Consider the following 17,642-nt stretch of genomic DNA (forward strand, 5'->3'; position numbering starts at 1 on the left):
GGCTCTCCCCCCGTGAGCGGCGGGTTTCTTCCACCAGCGCCCCCCGGTGGTGGAGGCCCAGGCAGCTGCCTCCAGCTCTAACGTCTCCTCTCTCCTCCCAGGAAGCCCTATGCCAGCCCCAGCACGTCCTGGACGAGGAGAGCCTGGCGCCGCTGGCCCGGACCGTCCAGGCCCTGCTGACTGTGGCCCCGCCCCTGAAGAAGCAGACGCCCCCCGAGGGCACCTCCAGCAAGATCTGAGGGGTGGCACGGCCAAGGGGCCAGGGACTAGAACGCCCCGGTCCCTGTGGGGGCTGGACAATGCTGAGAGTTCCCCCATATGGGGCAGTAGGGGGCCCGGCTCAACCCCAACAGCACAGACGGTACAGGGAGGGGCCCTGACCCCTGCCCCATAGCGAGGAATGGTGTCAGCGGTGGGATCCTCAGACCAAGCCCAGCTCCTGTTGCTCAACCCGTCCCCTCCAGCGGCTTTCCCCCAGGGCGGCCTGGCAGCTGCGCGAGCCCCCTTGGGCTAGAGTGCGGAGGGGGGGAGGTTGCGAGCAGATGTGGGGTAAGGATGGGGGTGTTGAGCTCAAGGGGGGGCTGTTTTATTTCCCTGAAGGGAGGAAATCGGGGCCAGGCACCAGTTGCTCCCCCTCTCGGAGCGACGGGCTTAGGCTCCCTGCAGACTCAGGCAGGGTCGCCAGACTGGGGTGTCTCGGGGCAGCCGCTGGCCGTGGGGCACTGGGGCTGTGTGGGGCTGCGGGAGGTCACAGGTGAAGAGGAGGAAGCCCCCACTCCAGCCCCCTTTCCTTCCTTTCCATGTTTCCTGGGGGCAGGGGGCCACATTGCCCTGACCAAGCAAGGGTTGGGGTGTGCCCCCTGGGCTGCTCCTGGCACCCCCCCTCCCCAGCAGCCCCTCGCTGCAGCCGTGCCCCCACCCCCAAGCCTAGGCCCCAGCCCCTGATTCCCCTCCGGGGGGGGGGGGTCCCGGCCGCTCCTGGTCTGAGCTGTACCCTGGGCCCCCCCTAACCCGCCTCCCTGTGAGGGGGACCACAGCGTCCTGGGTTCTCTCCCCAGCTCTGGGAGGGGAAGGGGGGCTGGAGGGGTGAGAGCAGGGGGGGCTTGGAGCCAGGACTCCTGGGTTCTCTCCCTGGCTCTGGGAGGGGAAGGGGGGATGGTGGGTGAGAGCAGTGGGGGCTAGGACCCAGGACTCCTGGGTTCTCTCCCCTGCTCTGGGAGGTGTGGGGGGCTAGTGGGTTACGGAAGGGGAGGGGAGAGCCCGGACTCCTGGGTTCTCTCCTGGCTCCCAGGGTTGTGCCCTCTAGTGGAATAAAGAGGTAAATGAACCACCTCCCTTCGCCTCTAGGCTGGTCTCTGGCACCCCCTGCCCCTACGGGCAGGGCTATTCCCCTCCAAATTGCCAGCCTCAGTTTCCCCTACCCCCACTCTGCACACCCCCCCCCCAGATCAGAGACCCCATTGCACCCCCCATCCAGGAGGGGCTCTGTGCCCCCTTTTCCCCCTCCCTTGCTGGGTTCTGAGCTCCCCTAAACTGGGTTCAAGGCAGTCCTGGCTTTACCATCCCCCCATCCCGGCCCTGGGGCCAGAGGTTTGGAGTGGGGGGGGAGGCTGGGAGCCAGGACTCCTGGGTTCTCTCCCTGGCTCCCAGGGCACTTGTGCCCTCTTGTGGCAGAAGGAGGTAACTCCCTCCCATCCCTTGGGGGCTGGGTTCATCGCTCCTGCTCTGTAACGCACCCCCCACCGGCACTTAGGGGCCAGAGCCGGAGTCTCTTCCCCCCACCCGGGGCAGGACCCTCCCCTACAACTCTCCAGCCTCAGTTTCCCTTGCACGTTCTCAGCTCTTTACAACTGGAGCGCACACACCCCCTGCCAGCTCCGGGGCTCTCGGTACCTCCCTCCACCTCCCTTCCCGGTTTCTGACTCCCCCAAACACCACAGGATTTGGGGCTGCCTGGCCTCCCACCCCCAAGGCCAGGGGCTCACCGGGGCTCAGGGACCGACTCCCCCAACCCCCCAAATGCCATGTAGCAGTAGTTGGGCCTTTATCCAGCAGCTGCTGGTGGGGGGACACCCCAGGCTGGAGCCCCTGGCCTGGCTTGGGGGGGCGCTGATGGGAGTTAGACACCCATCCTGGGGCCGGGGGGGGAGGAACGGAGACCCACAAACAACACAGCAGCCTGGGCCCGGTTTTCTTCCAACCTTTTATTGCAGCAAATAAAAACAAGATCTGGGGGTCGGGGGGGAGTTGGGGCAGTTCAGAGTTTGTCCCCCCCCACAGGTCACTTCTCAACAGCGCCCCCCCCGTGGTGGGCAGGAGAGGGGGGGTCAGCCGCTTCACTCAGGCACTTGTGGTTCGGGGTGCGAGGGGGGAGGCACCTAATTCTGTAGAATACTTAAACCAGCCCCAACCTCCTCGGGTCTGCCAGCAGGGGGCGATCACGCTCCCCTCTGATTCTGGGGGCCAGGGGGCAAGGAAACCACCCAAGTGGGCAGCCCCGGCCCCGCTGGATCGCCCTCGGCAGTAACCCCCGGCCCTCATCCCGCCGGGCGGGCCTCGGCCTTGCTCAACGCCGCAGCTTGGCCCCTCGCTAGTGCTGAAGCCGAGTCAGGCACCGGCCGGCTCTGCAGACGTGAGTCGGCCCCATCGCACGCCCAGCCATTACCGCCAAAGCCCGGGGGGGGCTCGAAACGCACAGAGCCAGCGGCGGGAGCGGGGGCGTCCTGAGGGGGCGTGGACCTGCTGGAGCCAGGGGGCTGAAAACCTCCAAGGTCTTTGCAAACCTCGTTCGCGGGGGCGGTTTTCGGCCGGAGATCTCGCTTCTCCGTGAAAAGCCCCTTGAAGTACCGGGCTCAGCTGCAACGGTGGAGGAAATTTTCCTCTGCGGATCAAGCCGCGCTGCAGAACGATTTTGACCGAAGCCCTGCGTGAGAAACCTAAGCAACCCCTGGCCTAAGACACCTCGGCAAAGTTCTTGGCGTTAGATTTTCTCTCTCCCCCCCCCCCCCCCCCAAAAAAAGAAAGAACTCAAACTGGGTTAGCCAACCTGGCACCTGGTTCCAGCCGTGCCGCTAAATCCCCTGTATTCGTTTTTGGATAAAGGATGCAAACAGCCCCAGATGCTCAATCAAAAAGTGCGCAAGAAAGATTTTTGGTGTCAAAAACCTCTCTGCCAGGACGTAAATCACGCCGAGGAGGGGCAAGAAACTGCTCCCACCAGCTGAGACTCATTCTGCAAATCTCCCTCCGCAGAAACGAGGCCGGTGCATCGGCTGTAGCCCCCCGGTCAGCCTGGGTCACGCCGAAACGCGCCGGGGGGTCTCCCTTCATGAGGGCAGAGGAGATGCCAGAAAATTCGTTCCCAGCCATTCCCCATTTTACCATAAAGCCGATCGGACACGAGCTGCAATAAAGAGACTTTATTATAACCAATAAACCCCCCCCAACTTCCTACAGCTCCCATCTCGCAAACGAGGGACCCCCCGAAACCGAGCTCCCGAGGCTGCAGTCAAGCGCTAAACCCCGCCGAGCGAAGGCCCGGCCCCTCGGCCACGCGCCGGGGGATCTAAAAAGCCCCTTCCCGGCGAGCTCAGCCGGGGTCGGGCATGCGGCTCGCTCGGAGCCTGACGAAGGGCGGGTGGATTTAAGGCCTCGCAGCCAGAGCTATAAATTACGTGGTTTCAAACGAAACGTTTTAAAGCTAGTGCAAAAAACCAACCAGGTGCAAATCAGAAGCACAGAGCGAAGCCCAAATTCGAACCTAAGACCGCCCCCCCCCCCCACAACGCCCCATCTGCAGGGGTGCACTTTGGCTATGCGAGAGGGCACAATTCTCCCCCTCATGCTGGGGTGGGGGGAATAAAACACAGTGCGCAGATGGGGGAGAGCCTTTGGGGCATACCCCAAAAAACACAGACAGGCTGGGGCGGGGGGCAGGAAGGCACCAGAGGGTTGATGGGGGCAAAGGGGTGACCCCAACATAGATGGGGGTTATCCCTGCAAATAAAGAATCAGCCCCCCCCGCAAAAAAAAGTCTCCATCCCAAGGGGTGAGAAGCTGGGACGATCCCCCACCAAAAAAAAAGTAAAGAATTAGCTTTGGTGCAGAGGGTTTCCCCCAAAACTGAGGGTGACCTTGAAACCTCAAGCCCACAGTCAGGTGCTGGGGTATCCCCCCCAGCAGATACAAAAGCCCCACGGAGCACAAGGCACCAGCCCCCCCCCCCCGAAACGTGAGTCTGTCTTTGGCTTGTTCTCCATAACCGCCCGAGAGCCACACCCCCAAAACAAAGGCACTTAAAGGGGTTCACGGTCCATCGGGAGGAAACCGACGCGCGTCATCTGCGGAGGTATCAGGCAGCAGGCGTCCCGATGCGACCAGCTCTGGGGTGGGGAGCTGGTCCCGAGCCAGGGGAGCCCTGAAGTCACCAGGTCGCACAGACAGCAAAGGGATCAGCACTCTGAAAGGGAGAGTCGAGAGAGGATCAATCCTGTATTAATACCCTGGCTGCAGCCACCTCTGGGGCGGGGCGGCTGGTGACACAGGGACCCCTCGCCCGGCAGGAAGAAAGGAACGAAACAGCCGGAAAAGAAAAGAAAAGGGGGGGGGGAATAAACCTTTCCAGCCAGTTCCTCTCTGTTTCTTCTCCGTTCAGAGTGAAGGAAGCAGGCCTAGAACCGGCGGGCTGCTTCTGTGCCCCCATAAAATCAAGAGACAACGTGGGATGGTGCGGGAGGAGAGTTTCAAGGGATCCCACAGAAAAAAAGCGGTTTCTAAAGGGGAACATCTCCACGTACGGTAAGAAGAGTCTGTTTCTAGTGCAAAGTCCCAATGGCGGTCTGACTACGTGTCAAATTATTCAGGGAACGATTCACATGCCCACCGGCGAGGGGCAGTGACTCGCCAACACCCCCAAGAAAGACGGTTTCTAAGGGGAGACCCGAACAAAAGAAAGAAAAAAAGGCAGCATTTAGAGTGGCTATTTCTCAGGCAACAAAGCCTGCGTCCAACCTTACCCCACGGTCAGTAGTTAAAATAAACACCTGCGTTCTGAAGGGGAAAAAAAATCTTTCCCTCGTCCCCAAAAAGGCAGTTTCTAAAAGAGAAAATCCCTGGCCCCAAAAAAGGTTTTAAGGGGGGGAACTGCAGCAGTTTCTAAAGGGGGCCCCTGGCCAATTAAAAAGAATGGTTTCTAATAGAGGACCCCCCCCCAGCTGTCTCTGTAGGGGGAAAACCCTTAGCCAAAGCAAGAAAAGGCGGTTTCTAAAGGGGACAGCGCACCGTGGGAAGGCAGTTTCAAGCGAGGGCCGGGCGGTTCTGTCCCACCCACGCTGCCTTTGCCGACCACATGGAAACAGGTGAGTTGGCCCTGGAAGATGGGGGCCAAAAGCCAACCCCCAATTGTGGGTCTTTTTGGTAAAGAAAGAAGGCAGCTGCAGGCCCCCAAGGAGCTTTTAAAACCGCCGTTGACACCCTGCTACTGTGTTTACAAAGCCTTTGTTTTTGTAGGGTCGCCCCAAACCCTTGGGTGGTCGAGAAGCCACCGGCCTGAGTCCCAGCCCCGCTCCGAGTTTCGGGAGGGTAGCCCTCAACCTCCCCCCGCCAGCTCTTGTCAGACATTTGAGCGCTGTTTACAAGCAGGGTATTTTTGTAGGGTAGCTTCCAAAACAAACGCCTTGAGGGTGTTAGTAAGCAAAGGGGAAAGTTTCTGGCTACCCTGCAAGAAGCAGCTCTTTGGAAAACCAGGACCACCCCCCCCCCGACCCCGTAACCCCCAGACCCGCCACGTACCTGGCCCATCCCTTCCGCCGCGGCGCCCCCGCGGGTCCTGGGAGCGGTGGAAGTCGATGCTGGCGTAGGCCTGGGGGCTGGGGCCGCCGGCCGCCCCGCCTCCTCCCCGGGCCAGGTCCAGGGCCACGTAGTTGAGTCCCGGCTCCTCCCAGGCCGGGGCGCCCCGCTCGCCGCAGCACCGCCTGCCCGGATCCACCCTGGCCGGCTGGCCCGGACCGGGCCGGTACTCGATGCTGACGTACTCCCCGGGGCTCGGGGGCACCGGCTCCCCCAAGCTCTCGTTGCTGGAGGAGGAGGAGGAGGAGGAGAGGCGCCCGGGCACGGCCAGCTGGGCCCCGTGTTTGTAGGACCGCGGCAGAGAGCGGAAGGGGCAGGGGGCCTCCCCGGGGGCGCCGGGTGGGGGGCTGCGGCGCGGGGGGGTGCTGCCGGCCGAGCGCCACAGTGGGGACATGTTGACGTACTCGGGCGCCCAGCTCCCGCTGGGGGACATGAGCATATAGCCGGCAGCTTCGCCCCGGGGCGGAGAGACACCGCCGGGGCTCATGGGCACGTAGCCTGGCTGCCCCGCGCCCGGCAGGGCCGCCCCGGGCAGCATGGCCATGTAGCCGGACTCCGGGCACCACCCCGGCTTCCTCTGCCCGGCGCCTTTGCCCAGGGCCAAGGGGGGCAGCGACGGCCGCTTGCAGCCGGGCGCCCGCCCCTCCGGGGAGCCTGCCGGCTCCGGGCTGCCGGCCGGGCGCCCCTCCCCGGGGCTGGAGGAGCCGCCCTCATCCGACGAGGCCAGGGTGTAATCCCCGTCGGGCCGGCGGTGCCCGGACCCCGGCGGCTGGGCGGGGGGCAGGCGCCGGGCCGGCACCGAGACGGGGGCGGAGGCCTGGCCGCGGCCCCGCACCCGGCAATCCTCGCTCAGCCGCTTCATGGCCTCCAGGATGGACTCGTGGATGTGCCGGGCCACCACCAGGTCCTCCACCTGCATCCACAGCTCGCCGGGGCCCGTGGCGGCCGAGCGCCCCACCTCCAGGAAGAAGTAGTTCTCCGAGTGGCCGCAGCGCCGGACGCTCAGCAGCTGAAGCACCAGGCAGGGGGCCGGGGCGCTGAGCCGGACCAGCTCCACCGTGCTCTCCGCCAGGCACAGCCGGTAGACGCCCACCAGATTCTTGGCGTGCCCCAGCCCCTTGGGGCGCAGGGTCACCTGCCAGACCTCCCGGAAGGGCGCGGCCGCCCCGCTCCCCGGCTGCGACAGGCCTGCGGGAAGGGGAGGAGAGGGTTAAACCGGGAGGGGAACCTGGCTGGCTCTGGGGAGGGGGCAGAGAGGGCGCTTGGTGGGAGGCGGGTGACCCGGGGACCCCTCGTCCGGCGCCGAGATGCGGCCACCTCTGGGGCGGGGCGGCGGGTGACCCAGGGCCCCGCACTGAGCTCTGGCAGTGCCTGGATACGGGCACAGGCCTGGGGAACGGGGGGCGGGGGGGGCAGGTGGGAGAACAGGACCAAGGAACAAACAGACCCTAAAGTCCCAGTGCCGTGGCAACCACCCACATCACCTTGGCGACTGACTGTTTCCATGGGGACCCGGGGGAGCGGGGTACAGCCATGCTGGGAAACAAAACTGAATATTTAAGCAAAAGATTTCCTGGAATATTCCCCTGCTGGGCCCAGGGAGAGAACCCAGGAGTCCTGGTTTCCAGCCCCCTCTGCTCTCACCCACCAGCCCCCACTCCTCTCCCGGAGCCGGGGAGAGAACCCAGGAGTCCTGGCTTCCAGCCCCCCTGCTCTAACCCACCAGCCCCCACTCCCCTTCCAGAGCCGGGGAGAGAACCCAGGCGTCCTGGCTCCCAGCCCCCCCTGCTCTCACCCACCAGCCCCCACTCCCCTCCCAGAGCCGGGGAGAGAACCCAGGAGTCCCGGCTCCCAGCCCCACCCCCAATCTAACCACCAGCCCCCACTCCCCTCCCAGAGCCAAGGAGAGCGGGAGGGGCTGGGAACTAGGACTCCTGGGTTCTATTTCCCAAATCTCATATGGGCAAAGTCCAGCCCCAGAAGAGGCAGGGTGGGGGTGGATAAAAGCCCTGGTCTGGGTCCAAGCGCTGGCCGAGGAATGGGGCCAATCTGTCCCCTTCGTCCCAGGGCCCAGCGCCCAGACAACCCACCCAGGGCAGGCAGCCAGTGCCATGTGCAATAGAGACCAGCGATTCTGCAGGGGCTGGCGGGTTAGCGCAGGGGGGCTGGGAGCCAGGACTCCTGGGTTCTCTCCCCAGCTCTGGGAGGGGAGTGGGGGCTGGTGGGTTAGAGCAGGGGGGGCTGGGAGCCAGGACTCCTGGGTTCTCTCCCCAGCTCTGGGAGGGGAGTGGGGGCTGGTGGGTTAGAGCAGGGGGGGCTGGGAGCCAGGACTCCTGGGTTCTCTCCCCAGCTCTGGGAGGGGAGTGGGGGCTGGTGGGTTAGAGCAGGGGGGCTGGGAGCCAGGACTCCTGGGTTCTCTCCACAGCACTGGGAGGGGAGTGGGGGCTGGTGGGTTAGAGCAGGGGGGGCTGGGAGCCAGGATTCCTGGGTTCTCTCCCCGGCTCTGGGAGGGGAGTGGGGGCTGGTGGGTTAGAGCAGGGGGGCGGGGAGCCAGGACTCCTGGGTTCTCTCCCCAGCTCTGGGAGGGGAGTGGGGGCTGGTGGGTTACAGCAGGGGGGGCTGGGAGGCAGGACTCCTGGGTTCTCTCCCCGGCTCTGGGAGGGGAGTGGGGGCTGGTGGGTTAGAGCAGGGGGGGCTGGGAACCAGGATTCCTGGGTTCTCTCCCGGGCTCTGGGAGGGGAGTGGGGGCTGGTGGGTTAGAGCAGGGGGGCTGGAAGCCAGGACTCCTGGGTTCTCTCCCCGGCTCCGGGAGGGGAGCGGGGGCTGGCGGGTTAGAGCAGGGGGGCTGGGAGCCAGGACTCCTGGGTTCTCTCCCCCGCAGTGGGCTGCCCAGTTGTATTTTTCAGTCACTCCCTGTGTCACTGCCCAGGCTACCCCACCCACCAGCCTCCCCTTGCCAGGTCCGTAGCCCCCTCGCCTGCCCTCACCCTTGGCGCGCAGGTCCATCATGGCGCGGTACCAGGCCTCCTGCTGCTCCGGGCTCTCGGCCGCCACCCCGAAGGTGCCGTCCCGGCCGTACAGGACGATGAGGTGCCGATGCCGGGCGTCCGCCCGCTTGTTGATGTTCAGGGCGCTGGCCAGGGGGAAGCTGCGTTTGGGGCGGGCGCCCCCGGCCCTGAATTTCTTCTCGCTGTCGTAGTACTCCAGGCGGGCTGGCCCCCGCTCGCTGGATGCCCGCAGCACAAAAAACCGGCGCCGCTGGGACTTCTGCTTCCGCAGGTGCCCACACAGGTGGACGTCGGCCATGGGCGGGTCGCCCTCCGCGGCCGCCTCCTCCATGGCGCGCCAACTCAGGGGCCTGGGAGAGTCAAGGCATTTCCCCCCGGCCCTGTTTGCACCGCCAACACGGGCCGCTCGCTCCGGGGGGGGGGGCAGAGGTTTGGGGGGGGTGCCTGGGTTTTGTGGCTGCAGCTGTCCTCTTTGGGGGGGGCAATTCAAAGCGTGTGCCCCCTTTTCGTGGCGGCCTCTTTCGGGGTGCCGAGCTTCCGCAGTGCCACGGGTTTCACGCCTCCTCTGCGCCTCTTTCCCAGGAGTTCATTCCTCTCCCGTTTTGCAACCCCCCCTGTCTTTTAAAGGATGCCCCCGCACAAGCTTTTGCAACAGTGCTAGGACCCCCCCTGGAGGGCAGAGGTTTAGCACATTCGCCCCCCTGGATTGAGCCCGCCGGAGGCCCAGGAGCGTCGAGGGAGGGACCCTCGCAAACTCGCCGCTGGCTTCTCTCGCGTCCTGCACGTGTCCGAAGTCCCCGCCGGGCAGCCAGGACCCGCTTCCCCGCGATTTCACGACCGGGCAGTTTGCAGCTGAAGTCGCCTCGCCACGGGCTCTTTTGCACAAGCCTTGGCGGCGTGCAAATAAAAGGCCCTTTGCAATCTCGCACGGCTGCAAAAATAAACCCCCAACCCCCCAGCCCTGCCGCGGTGCAGCCGCGCACCCTGGTAGGCCCCCGCTGCTGCCTTGTTTGCACTGGGACACGAATTTCTTCTTTTGCAATCGGCTCCGGGGTTTGATTTTAATAGAAGTCACATGAAGAGAAGCAAAATAAATCAGCCGAGGGTTTTTTTTTCCCCCGTGCGGTTTTCTGGCGCAAACCTGGAAGCCAGCGAAGAAAGGCGGGGGGGGAGCAGGACTTGGAAACGAAGGGGAAAGGAGAGACGTTGCTTTCTCGCAGCAGGCCGGTTTCACCCACAGAAGTTTGGACCGGAGCCGTGGCCCCGCTCGGGATGTCACCGCTGCAGAAAGCGACGCCGCCCGAAAGCCCGGCTCCGGATACCTTTCGGCAGACGCGGGACGCTGTCCGGCTGCGGGATTCCAGTCCGGCCAACGCAAACGAGGGAAGGAGAAATTCAGGCGAGGGGGTGTCTAGTCACAAAGCCAGTCCCAGGCGGGCAGGCGAAAAGCCTGCCACGACAAGCCAAATGGCACCAAGAAAAGCCAAGGAGAAAACGCGACTTTTGGAAGGCGGCTGTTGGTGCTGCCCCCTGGGCCAGATATTGATGTCGCAAGAAGCGGGGGGGGGGCATGTTAACGCACGAGGGGGGGGTTCTTTGAGGATTTGCAGAAAAAGCAAAGGAGGGAGGGGGGAAAAAACGCCCAGCAACTGGATTTCCCCGGGTGCAAAAACAGCTGGATCCTGCAAAACAACATTCAGGGGGCGCCTCTGTGCAATTAGCAAAGAGCTCAGAGAGTTTTACGGGGAGGGGGGGGCTGGGTTTTAAACCCGCCCCCCCCGCGACCCCTTCCCCAAGGCAGACCCGTGCAAAAGGCAGGAGCTTCGCTTTGCAAAACGCCAGGCAAAGCTGCCCCGACTGGACAGCTGGATATTGCAAAAGGGGGGGGCGGGCAAACGCACCCCCAGGCTCCGGGTTTTTCTCCTCCTGCCGGGGGCCAGCCCCGGGGCCCCAGCCAGCCCGGCCCCCGGCTCTCGTGGCGGGGGCAGCCCGGAGAGACCCCCGGGGCGCTGCTGCTGGGCAAGACCCGCTGCCATGCGGCTCCTGCTGGAGTTGATTGATGGCTCTGCAGGCGGCGGGGGGGGGCCGGGGTGGATCGGTGGGGGAGGGATTTAAAGGGCCAGCAAAGGAGGGGGGAGCAGGCTACCCAACCCCCCTCCCTCCCCCAACCCCTCGGGTCCTACATCTCCATCACGGAGGGGGCAACCAGCCGCCCCGCCCCAGAGGTGGCCGCATCTCGGCGCCGGGCGAGGGGTCCCCGTGTCACCAGCCGCCCCGCCCCAGAGGTGGCCGCATCTCGGCGCCGGGCGAGGGGTCCCCGTGTCACTCTCCGCCCCACCCCAGAGGTGGCTGCATCTCGGCGCCGGGCGAGGGGTCCCTGTGTCACTCTCCGCCCCTCCCCAGAGGTGGCTGCATCTCAGCGCCGGGCGAGGGGTCCCCGTGTCACCAGCCGCCCCGCCCCAGAGGTGGCCGCATCTCAGCGCCGGGCGAGGGGTCCCCGTGTCACTCTCCGCCCCACCCCAGAGGTGGCTGCATCTCGGCGCCGGGCGAGGGGTCCCTGTGTCACTCTCCGCCCCTCCCCAGAGGTGGCTGCATCTCAGCGCCGGGCGAGGGGTCCCCGTGTCACCAGCCGCCCCGCCCCAGAGGTGGCCGCATCTCAGCGCCGGGCGAGGGGTCCCCGTGTCACTCTCCGCCCCACCCCAGAGGTGGCTGCATCTCGGCGCCGGGCGAGGGGTCCCTGTGTCACTCTCCGCCCCTTCCCAGAGGAGGCTGCATCTCAGCGCCGGGCGAGGGGTCCCTGTGTCACTCGCCGCTCCGCCCCAGAGGTGGCCGCATCTCGGCGCCGGGCGAGGGGTCCCCGTGTCACTCGCCGCCCCGCCCCAGAGGTGGCTGCATCTCGGCGCCGGGAGGAGGATTCCCCCCTCCCCGGTCTGGGACCCAGCCATGCGGTTCTGGTGTCTGGCACCTCGGCCAATGGGGAGGTAGCGTTGGGCTCTGACGGCGGAATGTAGCCATCCCTCAGCCAATCAGCTGCAGCTCTGGGGCTCCCTCCCCCTCTTAACCCCTTCCTCCCTGCTCCCCACCCTCCCTCACCCCCCACAACCCCTTCCCAGGGCCTGGGTCTCCCCACACCTGCTGCAGCGCCCACTATTGCGGGCCTCTGAGGGGCTGAGCCTGGGGGGGCGGTTATGGGGGGTGAGTGTGCAAGGGAACGAGGAATTGTGAATCACACTCGCTGTGTGTGTTTGCACGCTTGGCTGTCCGAGGGCTCCTTGGTGACTGACGCCGGCAGGTGTCACCGGGTGACCGGTGCCGCGTTGTGATGGGCCCTATGGGGCAAGATTGACCGGGGGGGGCACCGCTAAGCCCCGCTCCCCCACCGGCGCTTGGAGCTGCACAAACCCAGAGCAAAGTGCCGACAATCCCAGCAGCAGCGCCGGAGAGCAGCCGAGTCTTTCGTGGGCCTCACACGGCAAAGGGAGGTGAAGGAGGCCGGTGTGGGGGGGGCCCCTGGTGTTCATGGGGCGCTGGGGGGCGCAGCATGGCAGACAGACCCACACAGGGTGTGGTCACAGCGTGTGTGTGTGTGGGGGGGGGGTGACTGAGCAGCCATGGGTACACGATCGGGGGTCCCGGCGGAGACCCTAAACCCAGCCCCCCACCCAGCCCCCCAGCAGCGCTCCTCACTCCTGACCCACAGCCCCTGCTAGCCCAGCCCCGCCGGTGCCCCTCACTCCCCACCCGCAGCCCCTTGGAGGCCGGCTTGCCAGCGTGGCCGGTCGCAGGTCACCAGCTCTGACCCCCAGGGCCACCCTTGACTTGCAGCTTAACCCCAAGGGCTGTTAGAGTCTGCAGAGCTGAGATAAGGTGCCCAGGGAACCTGGTGCAATAGATCCCCCCCCGCTGCCCCCCCCGGGCAGGGGGCTGACGAAACACAAGGCCTGTCCCGGGATGGGGATGGGGGTGAGGGGCACGGGCAGGGTTCGGGGGGGGCAGGGCTGGGCTGGCAGGGGCTGCGGGTCCGGAGTGAGGGGCACCCGTGGGGCTCCGTGCAGTGGAAGCTGGGGGCGGGGACCCCCGGCAGGGAATTGTTTATAGTAAATAACGCAGCCCAGACGGGAGGAATTGTCTCAGGGCTGAGCCGTGAGCCGCCCTGATAGCCATCGGCCACCAAGTCCTTGAACTAGCCATAAACCGCCGGGGAGGTCACGGGGGAGGGGGGTGGCACCCTAAACCAGGTGCCGGTGCCCCTCACTCCTGACCCGCAGCCCCCTGGGTCTCCAGCCCACCCCCCCGCAGCCCTGCCAGTGCCCCTCACTCCCGACCCGCAGCCCCCTGGGTCTCCAGCCCTGCCCCCCCAGCCCTGCCAGTGCCCCTCATTCCTTACCCACACCCCCCTGCTAGCCCAGCCCTGCCCCCCCAGCCCTGCCAGTGCCCCTCACTCCCGACCCGCAGCCCCCTGGGTCTCCAGCCCTGCCCCCCCAGCCCTGCCAGTGCCCCTCATTCCTTACCCACACCCCCCTGCTAGCCCAGCCCTGCCCCCCCAGCCCTGCCAGTGCCCCTCACTCACGACCCGCAGCCCCCTGGGTCTCCAGCCCTGCCCCCCACAGCCCTGCCGGTGCCCCTCATTCCTGACCCACAGCCCCCTGCTAGCCCAGCCCTGCCCCCCCAGCCCTGCCAGTGCCCCTCACTCACGACCCGCAGCCCCCTGGGTCTCCAGCCCACCCCCCACAGCCCTGCCGGTGCCCCTCATTCCTGACCCACAGCCCCCTGCTGGCCCAGCCCTGCCCCCCCAGCCCTGCCGGTGCCCCTCACTCCTGACCCGCAGCCCCCTGGGTCTCCAGCCCACCCCCCAGCCCTGCCAGTGCCCCTCATTCCTTACCCACACCCCCCTGCTAGCCCAGCCCTGCCCCCCCAGCCCTGCCAGTGCCCCTCACTCACGACCCGCAGCCCCCTGGGTCTCCAGCCCACCCCCCCCCAGCCCTGCCAGTGCCCCTCATTCCTTACCCACAGCCCCCTGCTAGCCCAGCCCTGCCCCCCCAGCCCTGCCAGTGCCCCTCATTCCTTACCCACAGCCCCCTGCTGGCCCAGCCCTGCCCCCCCAGCCCTGCCGGTGCCCCTCACTCCTGACCCGCAGCCCCCTGGGTCTCCAGCCCACCCCCCCAGCCCTGCCAGTGCCCCTCATTCCTGACCCACTGCCCCCTGCTAGCCCAGCCCTGCCCCCCCAGCCCTGCCGGTGCCCCTCACTCCCGACCCGCAGCCCCTGCCAGCCCTGAGGCCCTCCTGGCCCCGGCTCTCCGGGTTCACGGCAGGTCTTGAGGCCGGTTTCCCAGAACGAGGTTTATTCTTAGCTCCCAGGGAGATAAACAATTTGGGGCGAGCCGCCCCCCTCCTTCCCACAAACCCTGCCCCCCCCAAGACATCAGCGGTGACCTCACAAAGGCTCTGCCCTGGCACCTGCTGCCCCCCCACTCTGGAGCCCCTCTCTGCCCCCCAGCACCCCCCCTTTCCCCCCCATGCTACTTTCCTGCTCCCCCAAGGCCCAGGGACCCCCCCTTCCCCCCTCCAGCCTGCCAGCCCCCCAGGGGGCATGTCTGCAGCCAGGCCGCCCCTCGCCACCCTCCTCCTGGTGGCCCTGAATGTGGGTCTCTACGTTCGCCCCCTGGGGCCCCCTGAAAACACCTGCCTCAGTGTGGAGGGGGTCTGGGCTCTGGGCGAGTGGCAGCGTGTCCTGCTGGCCCCCTTCCACCACCTGGGGTGGGGCCACCTGGGCCTGAACATGGGGGCGCTCCTGTGGCTGGGGGCAGGGCTGGAGTGGAGGGTGGGGAGCGCCCGGGCGGGCTGGCTCCTGGGGAGCATGACGCTGCTGGGGGGGCTGGTCCATCTAGGGCTGAACGCGGGGCTGGCGGCCGTCCTGCGAGATCCCCGGCGCCGGGAACACTGCGCCGTGGGCTTCTCAGGTAGGCAGCCTGGGCCCAGCTGGGGTGGGACCCAGGCGTCCTGGCTCCCAGCTCCCCCCTGCTCTAACCACCAGGCCCCACTCGCCTCCCAGAGCCAGGGAGAGAACCCAGGCGTCCTGGCTCCCAGCCCCCCCTGCTCTAACCACCAGATCCTTCACCCTTCCCAGAGCTGGGGAGAGAACCCAGGTGTCCTGGCTCCCAGCCCCCCCTGCTCTCACCCACCAGCCCCCACTCCCCTCCCAGAGCCGGGGAGAGAACCCAGGCGTCCTGGCTCCCAGCCCCCCCTGCTCTCACCCACCAGCCCCCACTCCCCTCCCAGAGCCGGGGAGAGAACCCAGGCGTCCTGGCTCCCAGCCCCCACGGTCGTAACCACCGAGCCCCACTCGCCTCCCAGAGCCGGGGAGGGAACCCAGGCGTCCTGCTTTACCTGTCTGATCCCTCGCCCCCCCTTTCGCAGGGGTCATCTTCTGTCTGGAAGCCATGGAGGGTATCCTAGCACCTGTCACCATAGTAACCCTGGGCAGCGTCACCATAACGACCCGATGGCTCTGTCTGGCTGAGTGCATCACCGTGAGCCTCCTCTACCCCAGGTGGGCACTAGGGGCCGCCGTGGGGCAGGGCAAAGGATGGGGGGCAGGGGGCGCTATAGGGCAGGGTGGGGGACGGGTGGCTGGGCAGGGGGCGGGGCAGAGGGCGCTGTGGGGCAGGGGGCACTGCGCTGCCCCACTCCAACCCCCCCCCTCTCCTCCGCAGCAGCTCCTTGACAGGCCACGTGTCGGGAATCCTGGTGGGCGTGGCTCTCGCGGCCACGCCCCTCGTCTTGGCCACGCCCCTCTCCACCAGCTTATGAGGGTGCCACGGCTCACAAGGAAGAACTGTCCCCACCCCACCGCCGGGGGGCGCCCTGGATCCAAACCCACCCGTGAGTGACAGTACCTCTGGGAGTGGGGGGTTAGAGCAGGGGGTCTGGGAGCCAGGACTCCTGGGTTCTCTCCCCAGCTCTGGGAGGGGAACGGGGGCTGGTGGGTTAGAGTAGCGGGGGCTGGGAGCCAGGACTCCTGGGTTCTCTCCCCGGCTCTGGGAGGGGAGGGGAGTGGGGTGTGTGTATTTGTGACACCGGGTGACTCAAGTGCCCTCGGCCCCATGGCCCGGCCCAGCCCAGCTGGCCTGGGGGGGCCCGGTGCAGCAGTGGCTGGAAGGGAACAGAGCCCCCCAAATCTAACAGCCCCTGTCGTCTCTGTTTCCGCAGGCCCAGCCCGGAGCCGCCAGCCCCACGGCGCTAGTTTGGCTCCCAGGCCTGTTTTGTCAACCTGGGTCTGGTGCTGTTTGTAGGTAAACACGCCCGGGCCACGTCTGAGAGCCCCTCTGTTTCCACTGCACACAGCAGGCACCTGCCCCATGCCCGGCCCCAGGGCAGGGACTGGCTGGCTCAAGGGGGCGGGGTATGGGGCACAGGCTGGCGCACGAGTGACCCCATGGGGGCGGGAGAGGGCGAGGCAGAGCAAACGTCCCCTGCCGCCCCGGGGGCACAAGACAGCGTGACGCGCCGCCCACAGGCAGGGCAGCAAAGCCCCATGTGGCCATGCACGTCGGTGTCGTGCAATGAACGGCCAAGTGCGTGAGCGGCTGCTGGTGCCAGGCCCAGGGGCGGGCGCGGGGGGAACCCGCTGGAGCCCCGGGGATAAGGTCACAGCACCTGAGCTCAGGGTGCGAAGCATGCCGATTGGCCGAGGGGGCCTGGGAGAGCACAAGAGAAAGCTCAAGCGGGCGTGCGGGAGGGCAAGGGTGCGAGAGCACACTAGCGTGCAAGGGCCGAGGCACAAGGAGAGCATGCAAGAGGGACAGGCACACGTGGGGGCGGGGAGAGAGGCGAGGTATTGCAAACCTCCAGAGCCATGTGTGGGCGAGAGCGTTTGTGCACGTTGAGACGTGAACCCAGGATCACCAGGGAACGTGCGAGAGATGTGCAGTGTCAGCAGGCAGGGCCGGGCGCGGAAGCACGAGACTGTTGCAGCACTCGTGTGGGATCACAAGCGGGTGCAAGGACACACCCAGTCTCACAGCTGCACACCCACAGGCTCACAAGCACCTGTGAGATGCAAGCGGCCTGCGCACAACTGACCATAAACACACGCAAGGGTAGGAGCGGGGGGGATGCTAAGCACGTGCCCAGCCTGTCACGAGGCAAGGACATTTGTGTGCACGCTCCCACAGGCACAGGACTGCACGCCAGATCACAAGCACTCACACTCGGGGGCCAACAGTGCACAAGTGCATCGGCAGGCACGCTCATTACGGGCCACACAACTGCAGGCATGTGCGAGGTCACAGGTGCCCGCAGAAGACCAGAAGCGCACGCGCAAGATCACAAATGCACATGCCAGATCACTAGCGCACTGCACATAAAATCACAAGCGCACGATCACAAGCGCACTGCACGCAAAATCACTAGCGCACGATCACAAGCGCACTGCATGTAAAATCACAAGCACACGCACAGGGTCACAAGCACAGTGCACGCAAAATCACAAGCGCACGCGCAAGATCACAAGAACACTGCATGCAAAATCACAAATGGACATGCCAGATCACAAGCGCACGATCACAAGCGCACTGCACGTAAAATCACAAGCGCATGATCACAAGCGCACTGCATGTAAAATCACAAGCGCACGCGCAAGATCACAAGAACACTGCATGCAAAATCACAAATGCACATGCCAGATCACAAGCGCACGATCACAAGCGCACTGCACGCAAAATCACAAGCGCACAAGCCGGATCACAAGCACATGATCACAAGCGCACTGCACGCAAAATCACAAGT

At 65.9% G+C, this 17,642-nt stretch overlaps 1 protein-coding gene across 1 annotated transcript; it reads right to left on the reverse strand.

Annotated features, from left to right (window-relative positions):
• Nucleotides 1–3,003: 3,003 nt before the first annotated feature.
• LOC140904136 (insulin receptor substrate 1-like) lies at nucleotides 3,004–11,107 on the reverse strand. Its single transcript, XM_078850991.1, has 3 exons — nucleotides 8,835–11,107; nucleotides 5,791–7,035; nucleotides 3,004–4,459 (listed from the first exon to the last, which is right to left on the reverse strand). The coding sequence occupies exons 1-3, from the start codon at nucleotides 9,184–9,186 to the stop codon at nucleotides 4,452–4,454; spliced, it is 1,605 nt and encodes a 534-aa protein (XP_078707117.1). The 5' UTR covers nucleotides 9,187–11,107; the 3' UTR covers nucleotides 3,004–4,451.
• Nucleotides 11,108–17,642: the final 6,535 nt, after the last annotated feature.

This window comes from Lepidochelys kempii, chromosome 28, assembly GCF_965140285.1.
Source record: "Lepidochelys kempii isolate rLepKem1 chromosome 28, rLepKem1.hap1, whole genome shotgun sequence".
Lineage (NCBI taxonomy): Eukaryota > Metazoa > Chordata > Testudines > Cheloniidae > Lepidochelys > Lepidochelys kempii.

What these genes read in the sequence shown, in the direction of transcription:
- LOC140904136 (XM_078850991.1), bottom strand. Translation starts at nt 9,186, where the DNA reads ATGGAGGAGGCGGCCGCGGAGGGCGACCCGCCCATGGCCGACGTCCAC. An exon ending in GATGGACCTGCGCGCCAAGG is followed by an intron (nt 7,036 to 8,834) that starts GTGAGGGCAGGC and finishes CCCTTCCCGCAG; the next exon opens with GCCTGTCGCAGCCGGGGAGC.